Source organism: Conger conger, chromosome 2 (genome assembly GCF_963514075.1).
Source record: "Conger conger chromosome 2, fConCon1.1, whole genome shotgun sequence".
Taxonomy (NCBI): domain Eukaryota; kingdom Metazoa; phylum Chordata; class Actinopteri; order Anguilliformes; family Congridae; genus Conger; species Conger conger.
This window is the reverse complement of record NC_083761.1, coordinates 81,944,593-81,967,092: the sequence shown is the minus strand read 5'-3', so window position 1 is coordinate 81,967,092 and position 22,500 is coordinate 81,944,593. Positions and strand designations below refer to the sequence as shown.

The window sequence follows — 22,500 nt, the reverse complement described above, 5'->3', positions numbered from 1 at the left end:
GGTGAGAAAGAACGAGGCTGATCAGGACAGAAAAACAGGGAGGGCAAGAGGGAGCCAGGGAGAGAGAGGGAGAGAGAGAGAGAGGGAGAGGGAGAGGGAGGAAGAGAGAGAGAAAGGGGGCTCTGTTGTCCCTCCCTCATGTGGTCCACAGATGGAGAGAGATAAAGACTCTATTGACAGTTACTGCTGAGCTACAGATCACACGCAAAGCCACACACACATTACACACACACACTTGCTCACATACATACATATACACACACACACACACACACACACACACACACATAAACACACACACAGACACACACATACATACAGGCCTGCCCTGAACACACGCGCACACACACACACGCACACACACACCACATGTACACAAACAAAGAATCATAAGGTCAAACACACAGACCCGGGAACACAGGGAGCTGCTACTCATCAGTTCTGACCTGGCCACTGAACTGAACATCATGCACAGTGGTACTCTCTCTCACACACACACACACACACACACACACACACACAGGCAGAGGAACGCAGGCCCACTTTACAGGGCAGGCTGAGCTATGTTTAAGTGAGATGTCCATTTATAACTGTGTGGACAGGCACTTAAACAGGCACCTGAGCTCCACACGGAGAAGCTGCCGGAACTAAAGGCTCTGGTGGATCACTCACACACACACTCACACTCACACTCACACCGCTCACACTCACACACACACACACCGCTCACACACACACACACACACACACACACACACCGCTCACACACACACACACACCACACACACACACACTCACACTCACACACACCGCTCACACACCGCTCACTCACACTCACACTCACACACACACTGCTCACACACACACACACACACACACACTCACACACTCACACTCACACTGCTCACACTCACACACACACACACACAAACACACTCACACAGAGACACACTCACAGCTGCCTGTGGCCGATGCCTCATAACTGATTATCATTCTCACCCACAGAGCTCACAAACACACATGTACTCTCTCACTCTCTCACTCTCACACACACAAACCCCAGCCTGCTATACTCACTCACACACTCAGACATGAGCATGAAGGTAGGAAGGGAAGAAAAGGAGGAATGAGAATGAAAAGAGAGAGAGGGAGAGAGAGAATGAAAAGAGAGAGGGAGAGAGAGAATGAAAAGATAGAGGGAGAGAGAGAATGAAAAGAGAGAGGGGGAGAGAGAATAAAAAGAGAGAGGGAGAGAGAGAATAAAAAGAGAGAGGGAGAGAGAGAATAAAAAGAGAGAGGGAGAGAGAGAATTAAAAGATAGAGAGGGAGAGAGAATGAAAAGAGAGGGAGAGAGAATGAAAAGATAGAGAGGGAAAGAGAATGAAAAGATAGAGGGGGAGAGAGAATGAAAAGAGAGGGAGAGAGAATGAAAAGATAGAGGGGGAGAGAGAATGAAGAGAGAGGGAGAGAGAGAATGAAAAGATAGAGAGGGAGAGAGAATGAAAAGATAGAGAGGGAGAGAGAGAATGAAAAGATAGAGAGGGAGAGAGAATGAAGAGAGAGAGAGGGGGAGAGAGAATGAAAAGATAGAGAGGGAGAGAGAGAATGAAAAGATAGAGAGGGAGAGAGAGAAGTAATGAATTGGGTGAGTGGGAAAGATAAAAACAGGAGGTAGAGAGATGAAAGTGAAAAGGTGAGTGTCACTGCCTCTCAGAGGGGCATCTCACGCGGGACACGTGGGGGAGGAAGAGGAGGAATAATGAGGAAGAGGAGAAGGAAGAAGGACAATTAGAAGAAAAGCAAGAAGAGGAAGTAGTCATGGCAGTGGTAACAGTAGCAGTAGCAGGAGTAATAGTAACAGTAGTAGTAGTAGTAGTAGTAGTAACAATAGTAACAGCAGTAGTAGTATCAGTGGTAAGTGGTAGTAGTAACAGTAGTAGTAACAATAGTAACAGCAGTAGTAGCAGCAGCAGTAGTAGTAGTAACAGCAGAAGTAGTAATAGTTGTAGCAGTAACAGTAGTAGTAACAATAGTAACAGCAGTAATAGTAGTAGCAGTAGTAGTAGTAACAGTGGTAGTAGTAATAGTATTAGTAGTAGTAGTGCAATGGAAACAGTCGTGTTAGAACACAAGGTAGTATGTTTGTGCAGGGCCTCACCAAAATGCCCAGTCTTAGAGAGAAGAGCCATTCCAGCCAGAGTGGGTATCAGTGCGTGTAACAAGCTAGCACACAGACAGAGACAGAGACAGAGACAGAGACAGAGACAGAGACAGACACAGACACAGACACAGACACAGACACAGACACAGACACAGACACAGACACGTCCCTCTTCTGTCCAATCAGCAGCCACCGCCAGCACCTGACCCTGTGCGACTGAGGCGTTACCCATGAGCCTCTGCAGCGCAGGTCAATGAGCACAGAGCCGGGGCCAAAATACTTCCACCCCTCCGCCAAAACCGCTCCTCATTCCTGCCTCCGCATTCCCACGCAACAAAGCTGATCCTGGATCAGCCCCGGCGTCTGTCACCGCTGTGGACGGGCCGCATTCCCACGCAACAACGCTGACCCTGGATCAGCCCCGGCTTCCCCTGACAAAACACTTACTGCTGCTACTGTGACACTGTACTGTGTGGTTCAAGCCCCAGCGTAGCCACGGTAACATCAACGCAGCTGTCGGGCCCTTAATGCCACATTTCTCCCCTGCTTTGTCTAATCAACTGTAAGTCGCTTTGGATAAAAGTGACAGCGAAATAAGTAACTGTTAGGAAGTTACAGTGCAGTGCAATGCAGTTCTACTTCATGAGTGGCCGGTAGCGTAGCGGTTAAGGTACATGACTGGGACACGCAAGGTCGGTGGTTCGATCCCCGGTGGACAATAAGATCCGCACAGTCGTTGGGCCCTTGAGCAAGGCCCTTAACCCCGCATTGCTCCAAGGGAGGATTGTCTCCTGCTTAGTCTAATCAACTGTCAGCATCTGCAAAATGCCATTAATGTAATGTAATGAGTGCTGCACATGAACTTGTGAAACTGCATTATAACTGCAGTAACGCTGCAATTTAAAAGAACAAGCACGGCCATAATAGGTCCACAGTATTTCTGCAGTAATCACAATCTTTACAGTTGAAGTGCAGTTGTTTTCTGTAAGGGTCTGCTTTCAGCAATTCAATTGATCTGTCATTTCGCTGACTATGTTATCCAAAGTGACTTAAAGTTGATTAGACTAAGCAGGGGATAATCCCCCCAGGGGCAATGTGGGATTAAGGGCCTTGCTCAAGGGCTTGTACCACTAAACTAGCTATTAACACTGTGTTGACATTAACCCGTTCACAAGGACCTAAAAAAGACTGATATATCTAGAAAGCATTAGACACGTTCCAAGAGTCTTCTTGTGGCCAAAATAAGCAGCCAAGAAAACCGGAGCAAATCCCCAAACAAACACAAATTCAGTTTGCGACAAAATATGCATCGCAGACGTGAACATTTTTTAAAGTGAATTTCCAAAGCGTAAGTCTCGAGACAGCACAACAGAGTTTAAAAATAGATGGAGTAACACAAAGAAACCGTTCTTTTTGGATGGTCAGTACAGTCCCCTCCATGACAAAAAAGTTCTAAATATGAAAATGCAGTGGCAGAGAGAGAGAGAGAGAGAGAGAGAGAGAGAGAGAGAGAGAGAGAGAGAGAGAGAGAGAGAGAGAGAGAGAGAGAGAGAGAGAGAGATTCTTCAGCGAACACAGTCTAGTTTGTCATGAGCCTTCGCGTCAATAGAAGCCCCCTGTTTCGAGCGACCGCACGCAGTCTCCAGGTCTGCCGCGCCGTCATCCAACCCAAACCGATCTGGGGAGGCGTAATTCACAGCGCAAAACCCAGCATGGGGGACGCTGGCTCACACACAAAGTGCTTCATTCATTTAAAAAAAACCTCTTTTTTAACTTCGGTGGGGAAACCTAGGACCTGCCCAAATGCCCCTGTTGCCTTCCCCGGCTCAAACCATGCCAGCCCCAAATAAATGGACACCTCTATATTTCCAATGTTGACAAGAATCGCCAGCGCCGATGAGGACTCAAGCTCGTGGCAGACTCTCCTAATTCGAGCCGCGGCGCACGCTCTTGAATGGCTGAATTACGTAACAGTCGCATAGTTGCAGACAAACGCGTTTCTCGCTCCCTTTGCCAACATAACGGTACCCAGTCTACTCAACCGAGCCTTCGTGCCGTTGCTCCTGATTACCCACCATCCGTTTCACGTGAAATCAGACGGTGTCTAAACGCAATAACCAAGTTAGCTGGGGTCGCAGCGTGTCCACACTGTGCACATCGGCTAAACGTTTTCTTCCCTCTGTTGCGAAACGAGTTTAAATACTTCCAAATGTTTTAGATCGCCAACCTTGACGTAACAAACCAAAGTTCAGTGATTAGCAAACAAGACATCGACGACGCAATGTTAAATCTTTACACAATGAGAAAAATAGACAAACACATTTAGGCTAGATTTGCCTCGAAGAAGGGTGAATGTTTTCAACGGTAAACACATTGCTTACGGGTGAAATGTGAAGATATAGACTGAACAGTGTTGAGTCAAGTCACGAAACATTAATGTTTTTTCCCCAATCACAGAACATTTACAATATACTATGTAGCTGGCGACATTCCTCATTCGTTTACATTGCTATTGATATTCGCATTCACTAATATTCACATTTGTTAACAGAGGCACATTAAGATTCAGTGATTTCCACCGCATGTGATTAAAAAAACAATCTAGGCTACCAGCAAACTACTTAATGTAGCCTACACTCTTGACTAAACTTTCTTACCCCCAAGCTTTGGGTCTGTTTTCCTACGGTATTTCTCCTTGCCCCGGAGCCGAGAGAAAGTCCTTCTAAGCAGAGGTTCAGCCATGACTGCAGACCCCGTATCCTATTCCTGCGTGCCGTAGGGGACGAAATGCGGAGTTATCCCCAAAAAACTACACGGACTCAAACATCCTCTATCCCCGCAAACATTGGATCCAGCTCCGTCGGGAAAAGAGTGTCTCTCTGCAACTCCATCGCTCCGGACCTAGCTGCGACTTCCCAGCTTGTCCAGTTCCTTTGGCCAAATTTCACAGGAAACAAATTCCTGGGATTCTTTCCCAAAGTTTTTTTTTTTTTTTTTTTACCTCCTCCAGTCGGAGAAGAGAGGTCGAGAAACAATGGGTGCTCATGGGATTTGTAGTTCTGAATTCAACTCAGCATTCGCTTTCAAGTCTATATATAGTAATAACATTAGATTGACGCACATTATTTTCTTAAAGAGGAACTGCAACTATGTGTGCGTGTTTGCAATATTCTCATGTAGGCGACTTCCTATCCAACAGATTCCAATCCAAAAGTGTGGATCCAAATATTGGCTAATTGGCCTATTCCCAAACACAGCCACACTGCTTTACATGCATGTATTGTGTAATAGGACTACTTATCCAAGGCGAGTTTCATGATATAGATTTAACAGAGTATCCGTCTATTTCATTGATATAATTCCATTAATGTAATTGGTGGTATGGTTTGGCTATAGCGAATTACGTTTATGCGCGTGTGAGGTCACGTGAATGTAAACGGGCAGGTCGGGCGTTGAGTAGAGAGCTGTGACATAACATAGTTTTATGTACGTTTTATGTATGTTTAAAAAAATATATAGATTTAACATAGTATCCGTCTATGTCACTGATATAATTCCGTTCATGTAATTGATGGTATGGTTTGGCAACAGCGAGTTACGTGTCCGCGAGTGTGAGGTCACGTGACTTTAAACGGGCGGGTAGGACGTTGAACAGAGCGCATTTATCGCAGACGGCTGTAATCACATCGCTCGGCGTCTGCGGGGACCATGAATGCAGACCCCTGTTTCCGCTCCGTCTCACCCCTTTATTGGCCCAAAATAATGCCGGGGGTTGGCATTTCTGTCGGGGTTGGGCATTTTGAGGCGATGCAGCCACTGACAAAACATGCAAGTCTGCCAAAAAATAGTCGAGTCATAGTGCAGGGTAGGAGAAACAAGAAAGCCATTTGCAGTGTGTGTGTGTGTGGGCGCGCGCGTGTGTGCGTGTATATGAATGTGTATGGGGGTGGGGGTGGGGGGGTTGTTACTCATGTTTAGTTTTTCTTTCTTGGGTGTGGGGGTTTGTTTTTGTTGTTTATCACTTATCTATGTCAACGCTTTTGCAACACAAATTTACTTGTCATGCAAATAAAGCACATTTGAATTTGAATTTGAATTTGAGAGAGAGAGAGAGGGAGGGAGAGAGAGAGTTCATAGTCTATTACATCAGCACATACAGCCCTACTTATTGTAATTCCAACTTCTTTCACACGCAGATAAAACACTCAAATGGGCCATTTCCTGCAACAATGGCTACACATATAAAGTTGGCAACTGCTGTAGCCTATTCACTTCAACATCAAACGTGGGGCGGCCTGTAGCGTAGTGGTTAAGGTAAATGACTGTCGGTGGTTCTAATCCCCGGTGTAGCCACAATAAGATCCGCACAGCCGTTGGGCCCTTGAGCAAGGCCCTTAACCCAGGGGAGGATTGTCTCCTGCTTAGTCTAATCAACTGTACGTCGCTCTGGATAAGGGCGTCTGCCAAATGCCAGTAATGTAATGTTGTGTGCTCTTCTGCATACCTCCGCTTCGGCTGGTTTAACCCTTCTCACCTGACCTCTCTCATTAACACCATTGTCTGCCAATCACAGAATCCCCATTCTGACATTTGATCTGAAAAACAGCTGAACCTATTGACCCCTACATTCTTGGTACGGTTCTGTGGTACAGTGTCTACCGTGCGCTAGGAATGCAGTCTGTGATGCGACGGAGTTAAGTCACTCGGTTATGCCATAGCGCCCTCAGCTGGTGCGACGACAGTAAACACTAAATACAGGGAGAGAGAGAGAGAGAGAGACTACTGTTAGCCGTTGTATTACATACATAATTACAAACATATTGCGAATCTGAAGATGACATTCCCAATTCGTCAATTTGCACTGCATTTACAGAATTTACATCAACACACCACATTTTATTGTAGCTGCGTTTGCAATTCCGCAATGCAGTACCTGTCCAACTATAAATTGATTGCAAACTGTCGAAGTCGCTGATTGTGCGTAAGAGCGCCTAAATGTTTAAAAAAATAAATGTTTCACAATGCCCCATTTATTTGTATAGAACACCAAATGTCACACTGCGGTTTGTCAGCAACGCTTGGCTTTCCGATCAAAAAGAAAAGAAAATAAACACGGAAGTAGAATAAATAAGTTGTGTGAATAAACATATGTGGAACACATGGAAGTTGCGTCAACCGAGATTCATGATAAGGAAACCACAAGAATTCAAATGTGAATTCGTGCGCACGACTCTCACAAGCACTTGCTACTAATAGGTGCAAATGGACTGCTGAGAACAGAATGAGTGTATCTCGTTTCATAAAAGGATATTAAAAAATTTGGGCAAGTTTCTGAGGGAAGAGAAGGGTATGCTACGAAGCGATTGGCCACGAAGTGAATCCTCCCATCGCTGAACCCTGTATCGTCTGGACAGATAGCCGTCGTACTGCGGTAATCAAGGACAGGTGAGTCTGCATTTTAGAAAGCGCAATCGACGGTTACTCTATGAAACCGGAATGAATTATGTACGCTATTTAAGTAATTATTTACGCTTAAGATCAGGGGTTATTTATCGTTATTGTTATTTGCTTGCCTAGTAGACAAAGTGTTCGGAGGCTTATAGAATCTGCATGTAAAACAATATAAATTACATATTTCATATATAGGCGGCGCGGATGGTGCAGTGGGTAGCACTGCCGCCTCACAGCAAGGAGGTCCTGGGTTCGAATCCCCGTCGGCCGGGGCCTCTCTGTGTGGAGTTTGCATGTTCTCCCCGTGTCTGCGTGGGTTTCCTCCGGTTACTCCGGTTTCCTCCCACAGTCCAAAGACATGCAGGTTAGGCTGATTGGAGAGTCTAAATTGCCCGTGGGTATGAGTGTGTGAGTGTGTGAGTGTGTGAGTGAATGGTGTGTGTGCCCTGCGATGGACTGGCGACCTGTCCAGGGTGTATTCCTGCCTTTCACCCAATGTATGCTGGGATAAGCTCCAGCCCCCCTGCGACCCTGTTCAGGATAAGCGGGTTAAGATAATGGATGGATGAATTAATATTTCATATATAGAAGAATCAAATGCACATACAGCAAGTGCATGATGTCAGTACAATTGTTTGGAACATAAAAGATAAAATAGCACAGTTGAAACGAAATATAAATGAAAGAAAATAAAAAGGATTTATGCTTATATTTTGGAATTATTCATTTTCTTTGAACTTTTCATCATATCGACTGAGAAGTATTTTGTTTTTTTTGTTTTTAACAATTTACAAGGATTAAATTATTTTTTTAACCTTTAACAGGAAAGGCTGTAAATTGGGGGAAGATTGCGCAAAAACCTTTGGGTGTGGATATAGAACTTTGCCCCAATGATAAAAAAAATTAACTTCTTGATATTCTTGATTCTTATCTTTTCCAGTTTGTTAACAAATTATAATGTCTTTCATCGTAAATAGTGTTTAACTAGTGTTTACCACAAGTGGCCAAAAATATATTCTGCCAGCTTATTCCAGAATTTGGATAGTTTCACACAGGTAAAAAAAAAAAAAAAAAAAAAAGTTATGAGTGACTGTTTCTTTTGCTTGTTTACAAAGGTACGTTCTGAGGTGGTTGGCAGGTAAGGCTGGTGGTTATTTAGTGGTGACACAGAGCAGATAAGGCTGGTGGTTATTTAGAAATCCACGTGGGAGAGGTGACACTGAGCGTGCCTTAATAGTGCCAGTGGGGGTGTCGCAACCTTAGTCGCCGGGGAGGCCCGTGTGGTACTGTTGGGTGGCCTGTAGTTGGTTAAGGTGCATGACTGGGACACGCAAGGTCGGTGGTTCTAATTCTATTGTGTAGCCACAATAAGATCCGCACAGCCGTTGGGCCCTTGAGCAAGGCCCTTAACCCTGCATTGCTCCAGGGGAGGATTGTCTCCTGCTTAGTCTAATCAACTGTACGTCGCTCTGGATAAGAGCGTCTGCCAAATGCCAGTGATGTGATGTAATGATGTATAATATTGTTGTTCGTCGACTGGTTATTCGGTTGGTAAGAGCCACGCTACTGTAGGAACGTCTGAGCTGGGCCTTTGTGCACGGCCCCCTAAGGGAATTAAGGAAATGACCATCAGATCCTGTGTGATATGGCGTGTACATTTTCCATATTGACAGATTGGGAGGTATAAGAATGAACTGGGTTAATCAAATGCAATATTTTGAGATGCACTTCTTAGTGCAGAATTTGAATGCTAGCAGCCATGTACTTTTCCAGTGAACATCAACAAACAATGAGTTCCAATAAGCTTTGCCTCTTGGGGAAATGTAGTTTTTGCGATGGAAAATTCCTCTAATACAACTATTATTGAATTTTAAAATCTGTTAGAACAAGATGGCAAGATGATATACTTGTTGCTATCGTACTGTTATCATTAAAACTTAAATGGCATTTCATTATCCGCCTTAACCCTAGGGTCGTCTCAATATTCTGTGCACTCCCCTTGCCCTAGGGGTCAAAAAATTACCCGCCTTCACTAAACCCCTTAAATAAAGCAGCTTAATTGAATTTTAAACCCCAAATCCTATTTTGCATGGGGAAACAACCTGTCACTCATCAAATTTCAAGTCGAAAAAATATCATTTAGGGGGTTTTCTCTGTCGTTAAACATAGTTTGTTGGTCATTTTTGACCCTTAAGACAATGCAAGCCCACTGGAATTGCTTAAGATTCTAATTCCGTGCTAATAAACCCATAGTTTATTAGATTTCATTAGATTTCCACAGTAGATACTCATTCCACCCATAGTTTATTAGATTCCATTAGATTTCCACTGTAGATTTTCACTCCACCCATAGTTTATTAGATTTCATTAGATTCCTACAGTAGATTTTCACTTCACCTATAGTTTATTAGATTTCATGCGATTTCCACAGTAAATGTTCATTCCACCCATAGTTTCACACTTGTATATTCTGCTCTTCCCCTGGCGGAGATTCCAGTTTGGTTCCATCCTGGTCTCAAGATGGTCCAGCTGGTGGCAATGAGATGGTTGCACGCGGTTGACGTAGCAACCGTGATGGCAAGGCCGTTCCTGTTTGGTCTCGCGCTCTTGGAAGTGCGGTCAGCTAACGACGCCTGACAGGAATGCACTTCCCAGGAACTCCGGAGAATATTCTTCACAAGAACTCCGAGGTTCAAACGAGTCTGAACTTGACATTTGTGGTGTTGAAAGAGACCTCATGTCCTGCTTGCTATCAGCATGAAGCCATCACCAAATTCCAGATGGCCTCCACCTGTGGCAGAATTTGGCTCCAGCTAAATTCCGTCGTAGGCTGTAATTTCCACCAGAGCGACTTACAACCTTCAGGAACACACCTGTAAGGGCATTCACCAGAGTTATACAGAGGGACTTACAACCTACAGGAACACACCTGTAAGGGCATCCACCAGAGTTATCCTGTGTGACTTACAACATACAGGAACACACCTGTAAGTGCACCCACCAGAGGTACACAAGCAGCAAATGGGCATTTATATAGCGCCTTTATCCAAAGCTGTACAACTGATGCTTTTCATTCACCCATCCATACACACATTCACACACCAACTGCGATTGGCTGTCATGCAAGGCACCAACCAGCTTGTCAGGAGCATTTGGGGGTTAGGCGTCCTGCTCAGGGACACTTCGACACACTCAGGGCGGGATCGAACCGACAACCCTCCGACTGCCAGACGACCGCTCTTACCTCCTGAGCCAATCTCGCCCCTGATGTGCCGGTCAACAGTGCCAGTCAACCTGATGAACAACATTAACAGACCATCTCTAAAGCACCCAGCTTTGAACCATAATGATAATCATGAATGAATGCAGATATCGTCAATAACAAGCCATGAAAACAAATTGTAACAAAAGCGATGCATTGTGGGAATTGTAACACTCTTAACAGTTATTGTGGTTATACCCTGTTCAGGCTACATTGGCTTGGAAATATCAATACGTGTCAATAAGAAGACATCTCCCACATTGACATCCAAGGTCTTTAAATCAGTCAGATCAGCCAATGATTTCACTGTCTTTAAATGCTATTTGGAACGACTGTACCATTTGTGGAAGTGTTGAAGTGTTGAAAGGCAACACAAATGGCAATGAGCCAAACTTCCGTTGTGTTAAGAAAAATAGAACAAAAAGTAGAAGTGGATCAACTTTAGTGGATCAATATCCACTTTATATATATCGGATACCGTCCCAGTGACAAGCATTTGTACCTTTTCAGGCACTTTTCAAACCTTTATTTCTGCAAGTGCTGGTGTGCACATATACTGTGGCCTACAGTCATGTACACATGCACAGCTGCTCACTACTAACCCCCCCTTCCCCCCCATGACATTACGTTAATGGCAATTGGCAGACGCTCTTATCTAGAGCGACGTACAGTTGATTAGACTAAGCAGGAGACAGTCCTCCCCTGGAGCAATGCAGGGTTAAGGGCCTCGCTCAAGGGCCCGACGGCTGTGCGGATCTGTGGCTAACACCGGGGATTGAACCACCGACCTTGCGGGTCCCAGTCATGAACCTTAACCAACTACACGTACCATAACCCTGCTGTCCTCCTGTCTGACCTTTGACCCCTGTCTCCACTCCACTTCTGGCAGAATGGCGTTCAAGCTGGAGGGAGTGGTGGGCCGTCTCCTGGCCCTCCTGCCGCGCGCCTCCTCTCCGCTGGGCCTCCTGCAGCTCTGCGCCCTGGTCCTGCTGCTCGCCGTGCTGTACCGCGTCGCCCGCCTCCTCTGGAGCCACGCCCTCAACGCCCATCGCCTGCGGGGCTTCGCCCACCCCCCCAAACGCAGCTGGCTGCTGGGTCACCTGGGGCTGGTGAGCTGGGCTGGGCTCTGTCCAACCTTTACTCTTACATTACATTATATTACATTAATGGCATTTGTGTCTGACGCTCTTATCCAGAGCGAGGTACAGTTGATTAGACTAAGCAGGAGACAGTCCTCCCCTGGAGCAATGCAGGGTTAGGGGCCTTGCTCAAGGGCCCAACGGCTGTGCTGATCTTATTGTGGCTAACACCGGGGATCGAATCTTATTCTTAATTTAAAATCGTTAAATTCAAAATTCAAATCATCAAAACTATTTAATATGTATCGCACTTTTTACAGAGAACTGTCACAAAGACACTTTAAGTATACAGATAAAATTTGGGCAAAAACCATGCCCAAAACCATGGGAATAAAAAACAAAAATGGTGGCAAGAAAAAACTCCCTGATTCGAAGGCGAAACCCGTTAAAAAAAACCAGTGGTGCATGATACGAATGGTTTCAACTTTTGAATTTCCCCATGAGAGACTTTATTAATGGCATGGCACAACGCCTGCAAGCGCTGTGCTTCCTTCTTGCCCTTTCCTGTGATGCAATGTGGCACGACCTTTTATGGCCTCTTCAGAGCAGCAGTCCGGGGCTTCTCATTGGTGCAGATTGACGACTGTGACATCACGTGACGACTGTGACATCAGTCGTTTGCCTAAGGCAGGGGTGGTGGCACCACGTCTGTCGCTGGGCCTGTTGCTGTTGCTGTGTGTGTTCGAACGTTCAAACTGACGGTTGCCTTACTCAAAGCAAAGCTTGCACAACTAGTGTCATGTGGTCCAGACTGGGGCTCTTGTTTCTATTGTACCGTACTGCGCAAAAGTCTTAGTCACCTGCATAACATTTCTGTACAGATAAGATTCTTTCAAAAATAATTCAATGAAAGGTGCCGCAGCTATTCTGCAGACGTTGGTTGGCTCCTTGCTTCTGATCTCAGACAACCTTTATCAAGTTTTTTTGCTAAAAATCGTCAATTGCTTATAGTAATATGTTACTTTTTTAAATTAAATACAAAAATGACTTATCTTTTGGAAAATGAATATTTGGAAATCTCAAATGTGTTCTTTTATACGAACACACACAAAAAATAAACATATATATAATAAAGTCTAGGGTGCCTAAGGCTTCTGCACAGTACTGTACATTATGCAAAGCGGGCAAGCTATTCATTTACATGGGTTTGCAGCGATGCACAACACTTTGCAACTACTGAACTTCCTGGCAACCGGTGCTGAGAATTAGAAATGCATTTTACAGTAACTCTGAAAAACTATTATCATGAATATCATTTTATATCATCCTTTGAAGAAACCCCATCTTATGAAAGCAGAGCAAAATTCTTCTGCATGAAATCAACTCCCACCTGGACCCGTATACAGTTTAATTAACACTGGGCATTTTGAATATAGATATTGCCTTATTCAGCATTATTTCCTGAGCAACATCCTGGGTGCACGCTTCCTGGTGCATGGTTCTCAGTGTTTTATCTGCGATTTTCTTGCATGATTAGGCCTATGCTAGATTGACAGATTATCTATTGTGGTTTTCCAGCAAGTAGATAAACTGTAGCTTTGCTTCCTCTATACTACACCAGTAACACAACAGCTAATTAGTCAGCGTTCACTTCTGGCGTACGAGTGCAAACACCACTTTTTTCTGCTTTGGTAGAACACACAATATGAAGGCTATTCTCAGGCCTGAACAAAAAACAACCAAAAAAAGCTTAGAAATACCATACTCTGAAACTTCTCAGAAAGGAAGCACTTAGTCTCTGTCTGTAAGGCTCTCTCCCTTCCCCCTGTCTGAAAAAAGAGAGATACGTGCTTAAGGAGAGTGAACTATTCTCTCTTCTTTTTAAAATAAATGAAACACCCACAATGGGGTAGGAACTGGGCATGTGCCGTAAGGTTACATGCCCAGCCCTTTTATTTGACATACAATGGATACTATTGTATGTCAAATAAAAGCGTTGTGACAGTTGCTCTAATGCCACTAATGTTTCTGTTCCACCGCGGCATTACATTACATGTCATTGGGTTGATTAGACAGTTGATTAGACTAAGCAGGAGACAATCCTCCCCTGGAGCAATGCAGGGTTAAGGGCCTTGCTCAAGGGCCCAACGGATGTGCTGATCTTATTGTGGCTACACCGGGAACCTTGTGGGTCCCAGTCATGTACCTTAGCCACTAGGCTACAGGCTGTCCCGGTCATGTACCTTAGCCACTAGGCTACAGGCTGTCCCAGTCATGTACCTTAGCCACTAGGCTATAGGCTGTCCCAGTCATGTACCTTAGCCACTACGCTACAGGTCCCAGTCATGTACCTTAGCCACTAGGCTATAGGCTGTCCCAGTCATGTACCTTAGCCACTACGCTACAGGTCCCAGTCATGTACCTTAGCCACTAGGCTACAGGCTGCCCCAGTCATGTACCTTAGCCACTAGGCTACAGGCTGTCTCAGTCATGTACCTTAGCCACTACGCTACAGGCTGTCCCAGTCATGTACCTTAGCCACTAGGCTACAGGCCGCCCCAGTCATGTACCTTAGCCACTACGCTACAGGCCGCCCTTAGCGTTAGTCATATGTCACGCAGCGTGAGGAACGTTCCTCAAGTCGCTTTGGTGTTTCCCGTCCGTCCGCCCGGCGACCGCAGGCACGGTTGTGAGGCCGGACATGAAAAGGCTCCAGCAGAAATGGAAACTGAGCTGTCGGGACGCTTATGAATTCTTTCCCTTTGAAAACGGGCCGTTATCCAGTCAGCGAAATATGCGTGCCGAAAATCTATTACTCACTTAAGTGATGCCATTTCATTTTTATTTATTCTTTTTTTTTTTTTTGCAAGAACACTCAGTCTCGGTCTGCATCTGATTTTCCTGTCGGGGTGCCAACGGTCCCGTCTCAGCCGGGACATCCTGTACTTCTACTTCAGCTAAAGGCGGTTTGTCTTGTTTGGGACACCGTTTGTCGCCGACTTCTCTATCTGACAAAGTTAACATTCGGCACAAGTGTTTGGCGTGTTCAGGTCCCTCCCACTCTTGCCACGCCTCTATCCACCTGAGGTGACAAACAGGCTTCCCAGAATTCTAGGAATGGGTGACTGTCTTCATGGGATTCCATAGAACTTTCATAGGGGGTTCCATTGGAGTAAGACACAAACCATAAATATGTATAAACATAGGCATTAAAATTTTTTTTATATCCAGCTTTTTTTTGTCTGGCAGCACCCCAGGGCTGCTCAGCCAAACCTGGTAACAGTCTGATGTTTAGCAGGCGGTGTTCGTCAGATGCAGTGCCAGCTCCATGTCTCCAGTGTGTTTATGCCTGTTTGACTCGTCATAGTTGCCATAAGCAAATATGCCATTAAGGTAATTACATTTACATTTTAGTCATTTGGCAGACGCTTTTAATCCAAAGCGATTTACAAGTGCATAGGTTCTTCCACAAGTTAAAGCAACACATCCATAACTAGTAAAATACACATTAAGTACTGTTCTAAACAAAAAATACAATCATCGTAAGTGCAATATTTCTTTTTTTTTTTTATTGGGTTAGGCAAGAGGGATATCAGAAAAGGGGGGGGGGGAATCAGGAGGTAGGACTAAGGTACAGTTTGAAAAGGTGTGTTTTTAGTCTGTGTCAAAATAGGGGGAGGGATTCTGCTGTCCTGATAGTGGTAGGTAAGTCATTCCACCACTGAGGAACCAGAACGGAAAACAGGCGTGAACGTGCAGCTTGACCGCCAGGTGCTCGTAGTGAGGGAAGCGTAAGGCGACCAGAGCTGGCAGACCGGAGTGGTCTAGCTGGGGAGTAGGGAGCGATTAAGGATTGGATGTAAGGTGGGGCAGTCCCCTTAGCAGCCTGAAATGCCAACACTAGGACCTTGAAGCGGATGCGTGCGGCAATAGGAAGCCAGTGGAGGCCAATGAGAAGCGGGGTGACATGAGCCGACCTGGGCTGATCAGGCGGGCTGCAGCATTCTGGACCAGCTGGAGGGGCTTGATGGCGCACGCTGGGAGACCGGCTAGGAGGGAGTTGCAGTAATCCAGGCGGGAAATGATGAGCGCCTGGATTAGGAGCTGGGTGGCTTTCTCCGTCAGGAGATGACGGATATGGCGAATATTGTAGAGGAAGAACCTGCAGGTTCTGGCAGTGGAGGATACATGTGGAGCCAGGGTGAGGCGGTTATCAAGAGTCACCCCAAGTTTCTTGGCCATATGGTAATTCATCATTCACACTCACTAACACATTTCCCCTTTTGGAACCTATGAAAGGCATTACTGAAACAAACGTGTGCACACGTCCACTTATAAATGCCCTTGCCTCGAGGGGAAATAAGCAACCAGAGCCACTTTGGTCATTTGACCAGAAACCCCCTCTTCTCTTTTCTTCTGCTAGGACCATAGTCTAACATATAATTTTAATGACAGCACCCCCTACAGAACAGTGTTCCCATCATCGCACTGGCTTTCCTAACGGTCTGGAGGGAGAACTACCCCTGACTGGCCACATTGACCCTGTCAGGGTTGTGGGACAGAGGAACCAAGGGAGAAGGTGAAAAAAGGCAGGCTTCAATGAACAAGGGGCAGATCCAAAACGCAATCCAGAAACAGCCAATGGACAAAATCCAGGCAGATGGATATATACAGGGCACTCAGAAGCCAGGTAGAGATCAAACCAGGAATATCCAAAAACAGAACAGACCAGAACAGAACAGGGTACACGGTACAGGGTACAGGGTACAGGGTACAGGGTATAGGGTATAGGGGGCTAGAACCAGGGACAGACTCAAGAAACAGGGTATGACGAACTAGCGTTGACCAAATGGTATATATGCCACAGATAACAAGAAGAAACAAGAATCAGGTGTGTGAATTGGGTAACAGATAAGGAACAGGTTGAAATTAATGACAAGAGACAGGAAGGAAGTACATATAAGGAGTGGGAGGCGGAGACAATGAATGGAGCACAGGTGAAACAAATGAATGAGAGGGAATGGAGCAGAAAACAGACTATGGAAAGCACAGAGGTAACAAAAGGCTAAAATGCTGGGGACAGATAACCGAAAAACACAGAACCTGACAGTGGGGTGTCTCAATCGAACCCTGCCGTACTTCCTGTCCAGAAACAGGGAGACCGGCTAGGAGGGAGTGGCAGTAATCAGGAGATGACGGATACGGCGAATATTGTAGAGGAAGAACCTGCAGGTTCTGGCAGTGGAGGATACATGTGGAGCCAGGGTGAGGCGGTTATCAAGAGTCACTACAAACAGACTATGGAAAGCACAGAGGTAACAAAAGGCTAAAATGCTGGGGACAGATAACCGAAAAACACAGAACCTGACAGTGGGGTGTCTCAGTCGAACCCTGCCCTACTTCCTGTCCAGAAACTGGGAGACCGGCTAGGAGGGAGTTGCAGTAATCAGGAGATGACGGATACGGCGAATATTGTAGAGGAAGAACCTGCAGGTTCTGGCAGTGGAGGATACATGCGGAGCCAGGGTGAGGCGGTTATCAAGAGTCACCCCAAGTTTCTTGGCCATATGGTAATTCATCATTCACACTCACTAACACATTTCCCCTTTTGGAACCTATGAAAGGCATTACTGAAACAAACGTGTGCACACGTCCACTTATAAATGGCCTTGCCTCGAGGGGAAATAAGCAACCAGAGCCACTTTGGTCATTTGACCAGAAACTCCCTCTTCTCTTTTCTTCTGCTAGGACCATATTCTAACATATCATTTTAATGACAGCACCCCCTACAGAACAGTGTTCCCATCATCGCACTGGCTTTCCTAACGGTCTGGAGGGAGAACTACCCCTGACTGGCCACATTGACCCTGTCAGGGTTGTGGGACAGAGGAACCAAGGGAGAAGGTGAAAAAAGGCAGGCTTCAATGAACAAGGGGCAGATCCAAAACGCAATCCAGAAACAGGCGATGGTCAAAATCCAGGCAGATGGATATATACAGGGCACTCAGAAGCCAGGTAGAGATCAAACCAGGAATATCCAAAAACAGAACAGACCAGAACAGAACAGGGTACACGGTACAGGGTACAGGGTACAGGGTACAGGGTACAGGGTATAGGGTATAGGGTATAGGGTATAGGGGGCTAGAACCAGGGACAGACTCAAGATACAGGGTATGACGAACTAGCGTTGACCAAATGGTATATATGCCACAGATAACAAGAAGAAACAAGAATTAGGTGTGTGAATTGGGTAACAGATAAGGAACAGGTTGAAATTAATGACAAGAGACAGGAAGGAAGTACATATAAGGAGTGGGAGGCGGAGACAATGAATGGAGCACAGGTGAAACAAATGAATGAGAGGGAATAGAGCAGAAAACAGACTATGGAAAGCACAGAGGTAACAAAAGGCTAAAATGCTGGGGACAGATAACCGAAAAACACAGAACCTGACAGTGGGGTGTCTCAATCGAACCCTGCCCTACTTCCTGTCCAGAAACAGGAAGTTACAAGAATGTTTGTTGTCTGTGTGTTGCAACTGCCCTTCCCTCCTGTGCCATTAATAATGGCGGGAGTAAGTGGCGAAATATCAGCAGATGTTGTACAATCACATTGTGGGTTTTCCACACTAATGAGTGTGTAAAAAATACAGTGGGCTAAATTAAGTACTTAGCAAACAAAATAGATACTAATATATATGTAATTTATTCTTATATTTAGCTAGGAAGTGTCACTGAGATCCAGTGCAAGAACAATGCAATAGATACATTTTTATTCATGTTTATGCTCAAATGATTTTTATTAAGTCATCTCACGTCATTTTGATGGCTAAAATTCCTCCACAGCTTAGCTGGATAACTGCATTAAGTAAAACCTGGAACCCTCCCTGATCTGGAACATGGATTTAAGTAAAAAGAGCTGTTCCAGGTTTTACTCAGTGCAGTTATCCAGCTAACTCAGTAATCCTGCTTTGTGGGTTTTACTTAATGCAGTTATCCAGCTAAACTCAGTAATCCTGCTTTGTGGGGTTTACTCAATGCAGTTAACCAGCTAACTCAGTAATCCTGCTTTGTGGGGTTTACTCAATGCAGTTATCCAGCTAACTCAGTGATCCTGCTTTGTGAAGCAGCACTCTGGAGCCCTGCTCTGCGCTCCTGTGCAGGTGACCCCGTGACTCTGTGACCCCGTGACCCTGGTGTTTTCTCAGATTCAGAGCACGGAGGAGGGCCTCCAGTCCGTGGACGAGCTGGTGAGGAGATACCGCCACTCCTGCACCTGGTTCCTGGGGCCCTTCTACACCTTGGTGCGCCTCTTCCACCCCGACTACACCAAGCCCATCCTCACTGCCTCAGGTACCCACCGCCACCCCCTCACGCCCTCACGCCCCTCACCGCCACCCCCTCTCACCCTCTCACCCTCACACCCTCTCACCCTCTCACCCTCTCACCCTCTCACCCTCACCCTCTCACCCCCTCTCACCCTCTCACCGCCACCCCCTCTCACCCTCACACCCTCTCACCCTCTCACCCTCACCCTCACCCCCTCACCCCCTCTCACCCTCACGCCCCTCACCGCCACCCCCTCTCACCCTCACGCCCTCACGCCCCTCACCCCCTCACCCTCTCACCCTCACCCCCTCTCACCCTCACACCCTCACCCCCTCTCACCCTCACACCCTCTCACCCTCTCACCCTCACCCTCTCACCCCCTCTCACCCTCTCACCGCCACCCCCTCTCACCCTCACACCCTCTCACCCTCTCACCCTCACCCTCACCCCCTCACCCCCTCTCACCCTCACGCCCCTCACCGCCACCCCCTCTCACCCTCACGCCCTCACGCCCCTCACCCCCTCACCCTCTCACCCTCACCCCCTCTCACCCTCACACCCTCACAACCCTCACCCTCACACCCCCTCACCCCCTCACCCTCACACCCTCACGCCCTCACACCCTCACCCTCTCACCCTCACCCCCTCTCACCCTCACACCCTCACAACCCTCACCCTCACACCCCCTCACAACCCTCACCCTCACACCCTCACACCCTCACGCCCTGACGCCCTCACACCCTCACCCCCTCACCCTCACGCCCTCACACCCTCACACCCTCATCCTCATGCCCTCACCCGCTCCCTACTCCCCAGCTAGACCACTCCGGTCTGCCAGCTCTGGTCGCCTTATGGTTCCTCCCTACGAGCACCTGGCGGTCGAGCTGCACGTTCACGCCTGTTTTCCGTTCTGGTTCCTCAGTGGTGGAATGACTTGCCTACCACTGTCAGGACAGCACTGCTTCACGTAGCTGCTTCCCTGGAGTTCTGAATCTCTCTCTCTCTCTCTCTCTCTTACCCCCTCTCTCTCCCTCTCTCTCTCTCTCCCTCTTTCTCTCTCACTCTCATTATCTGCAGCCGCCATCACCATCAAGGATGAGCTGTTTTATGGGTTTCTGCGTCCATGGCTGGGTAAATTTGATCACCCCGCCCACACACACACACACACACACACACACGACCACAAGGGGTGACATTGGCTCAGGCGGTAAGAGCGGTCGTTCGCGCCCTGGGTGTGTGGGAGTGTCCCTGAGCAAGATCTAACCCCCCAAAAAAATGCTCCTGGTTGGTGTGTTGCAGGCCCAGGCCTCCTGCTGAGTAACGGAGAGCACTGGTCCCGTCACAGACGCCTCCTCACCCCCGCCTTCCACTTCGACATCCTGAAGGGCTACGTGGAAATCTTCAACAAGTCCACCGACATCATGCACGTGAGTCCCGGCCGGAGCGCCAGAGCGTAGGGGTTATGTCACACCGGCGTGCCGACCGGCCGGGAGGGAACGCAAAACCAGGTCACGCAGGTGTCCGGAATCTGCTCAACGGAGGAACGCGGTGCAGGGCCCCCCCGCAGTTTCTGATGTGCTCCGCATCAGGGACACTGAGTTCAGATCGGCACTGGGCTGGGGGCAGGACAAAACAACAGCGGCCATTTTGTTTTGTCTTCCCCTGCTGTGAAATTCAGCTTGAACATTGAGCTGGTCGAGCTGGTCATGAAGCTGGTCTAGCTGGGTATGAGCTGGTCAACCAGTGATGATAGCTCTTCCGGGCTGTTTCAAAACATAGCACGAGTTAATCAAACCATGTCAGGCTGGGAGCTGGTCTGAACTGGTGAATCAGCTAAATCTTGTTGAGCTGGGAGCTGGTCTGAACTGGTCAACCAGCTAAACCATGTTAAGCTGGGAGCTGGTCTGAACTGGTCAACCAGCTAAACTATGTTGAGCTGGGAGCTGGTCTGAACTGGTCAACCAGGTAAATCTTGTTGAGCTGGGAGCTGGTCTGAACTGGTCAACCAGCTAAACCACGTCAATGAGTCATCCAACTATGCCAGGTTATCAAATTGAGCTGGTGAATTTGGTCTAGCTGAGTTTGAGCTGCTGTTTTTTTTGAGCCAGTAGCTGGTCAGTCAGTTACAGTACCAGCTCTTTTCAAAACATAGCGTGAGCTGGTCAAACCACGTCAAACTGGAACTGAAAACCTAGCTTGAGTTGTTGTTTTTTTCAGCAGGGCTTGTGTCATTCCCAGTGTCCCTCCGTCTATTTATGAAAGGAAAAACTTTCTTCCATCTCTCTCCTCTTCCCAAAGTGTCGAAGGAATGACTCCCTCTCTCACACTGTCGTGCCCTGCTCCTGCTGTTCCTCAGAGCTCTGGCTGTTCCGCGTCCTGTCTCCTTTTCCACCGCTCTGTTTTTCTCACGGTTGAACTGTCGAAGCTCAGAGCAGTGCAAAGGCCCCCCTGGGAAACTGGAAAAGCCATATCAAAAAGACGAGCCTCACCGCCGTGAAGTGCCTTGACAGCCATTTTAGACCCTTACGTTTCACAGACCTGTACACGAACAGCTGGCTTCCAAAGCGGTTAAATATTCAAAAATTAGCTGTTATCATTGATGACTTGTTCTTTACCCTGCTGAAAAGCACAACTGGTTGGCTGGTTGATCGGTTCAGACCAGCTCCACACTCGACGTGGTTTGACCGGATAGTAGCTGGCCATTTCACACTGGTCATAGCTGGATTTTACACCAGGCTAGATAGTTAATGATAGTTAAAAACCTGGATTAAAGGCATACAATGCAAGCTGATAGCCTTTGAAGTCGGCAGACTTGAGTTGCTTTAAGCCCCTCACATAGCCTGCCTGTGTTAAACAGAGATATTATTTTAATGAATGTATTCACCTTTTGCACGTAAATTATTGCAGTTTATCAGCGTATGAGCCACTTGAACACTAATTTGTGCCCATAGGTGCATGTAAACAATGGCAAAAGAAAGTACTACTGCTAGTCTGGCGCCTGTTGATATAAAAACATGAAGTGCACGGCTGCTAATGTGTGATAATTTGCCACTGCTCTTCTGGCAGTGCAAGTAGCCTGATGAACTAAAGCGAGACCAAACAGACACACACTCAGGTACTGCCGTTCTGCTGTCTCAGAGGGGGGGGGGGGTGAGGGGCCCTGCTTATTGTCCTCCCGTCAGCAACTCCTAACTGACAGAAATGGCACGTCTGCTCTCT

The 22,500-nt window shown here is 46.9% G+C and overlaps 2 protein-coding genes across 2 annotated transcripts in view; one reads left to right on the top strand and one right to left on the bottom strand.

The window, feature by feature from the left end:
• LOC133121365 (rho GTPase-activating protein SYDE1) overlaps window positions 1–10,920 on the bottom strand; it is a 33,540-nt gene extending 22,620 nt beyond the window's left edge. The window contains 2 exon segments of the mRNA XM_061230565.1: window positions 10,469–10,485; window positions 10,857–10,920. Of these exon segments, the coding sequence (XP_061086549.1) occupies window positions 10,469–10,485; window positions 10,857–10,920 (81 nt within the window).
• The window catches only part of LOC133122720 (cytochrome P450 4F3), a 22,415-nt gene continuing 7,246 nt past the window's right edge, over window positions 7,332–22,500 (top strand). The window contains exons 1-5 of the mRNA XM_061232848.1: window positions 7,332–7,606; window positions 11,764–11,983; window positions 19,161–19,305; window positions 20,359–20,412; window positions 20,581–20,708. Of these exons, the coding sequence (XP_061088832.1) occupies window positions 11,765–11,983; window positions 19,161–19,305; window positions 20,359–20,412; window positions 20,581–20,708 (546 nt within the window). The 5' untranslated portion in view covers window positions 7,332–7,606; window position 11,764. The remainder of the gene's footprint in view (window positions 7,607–11,763; window positions 11,984–19,160; window positions 19,306–20,358; window positions 20,413–20,580; window positions 20,709–22,500) is intronic.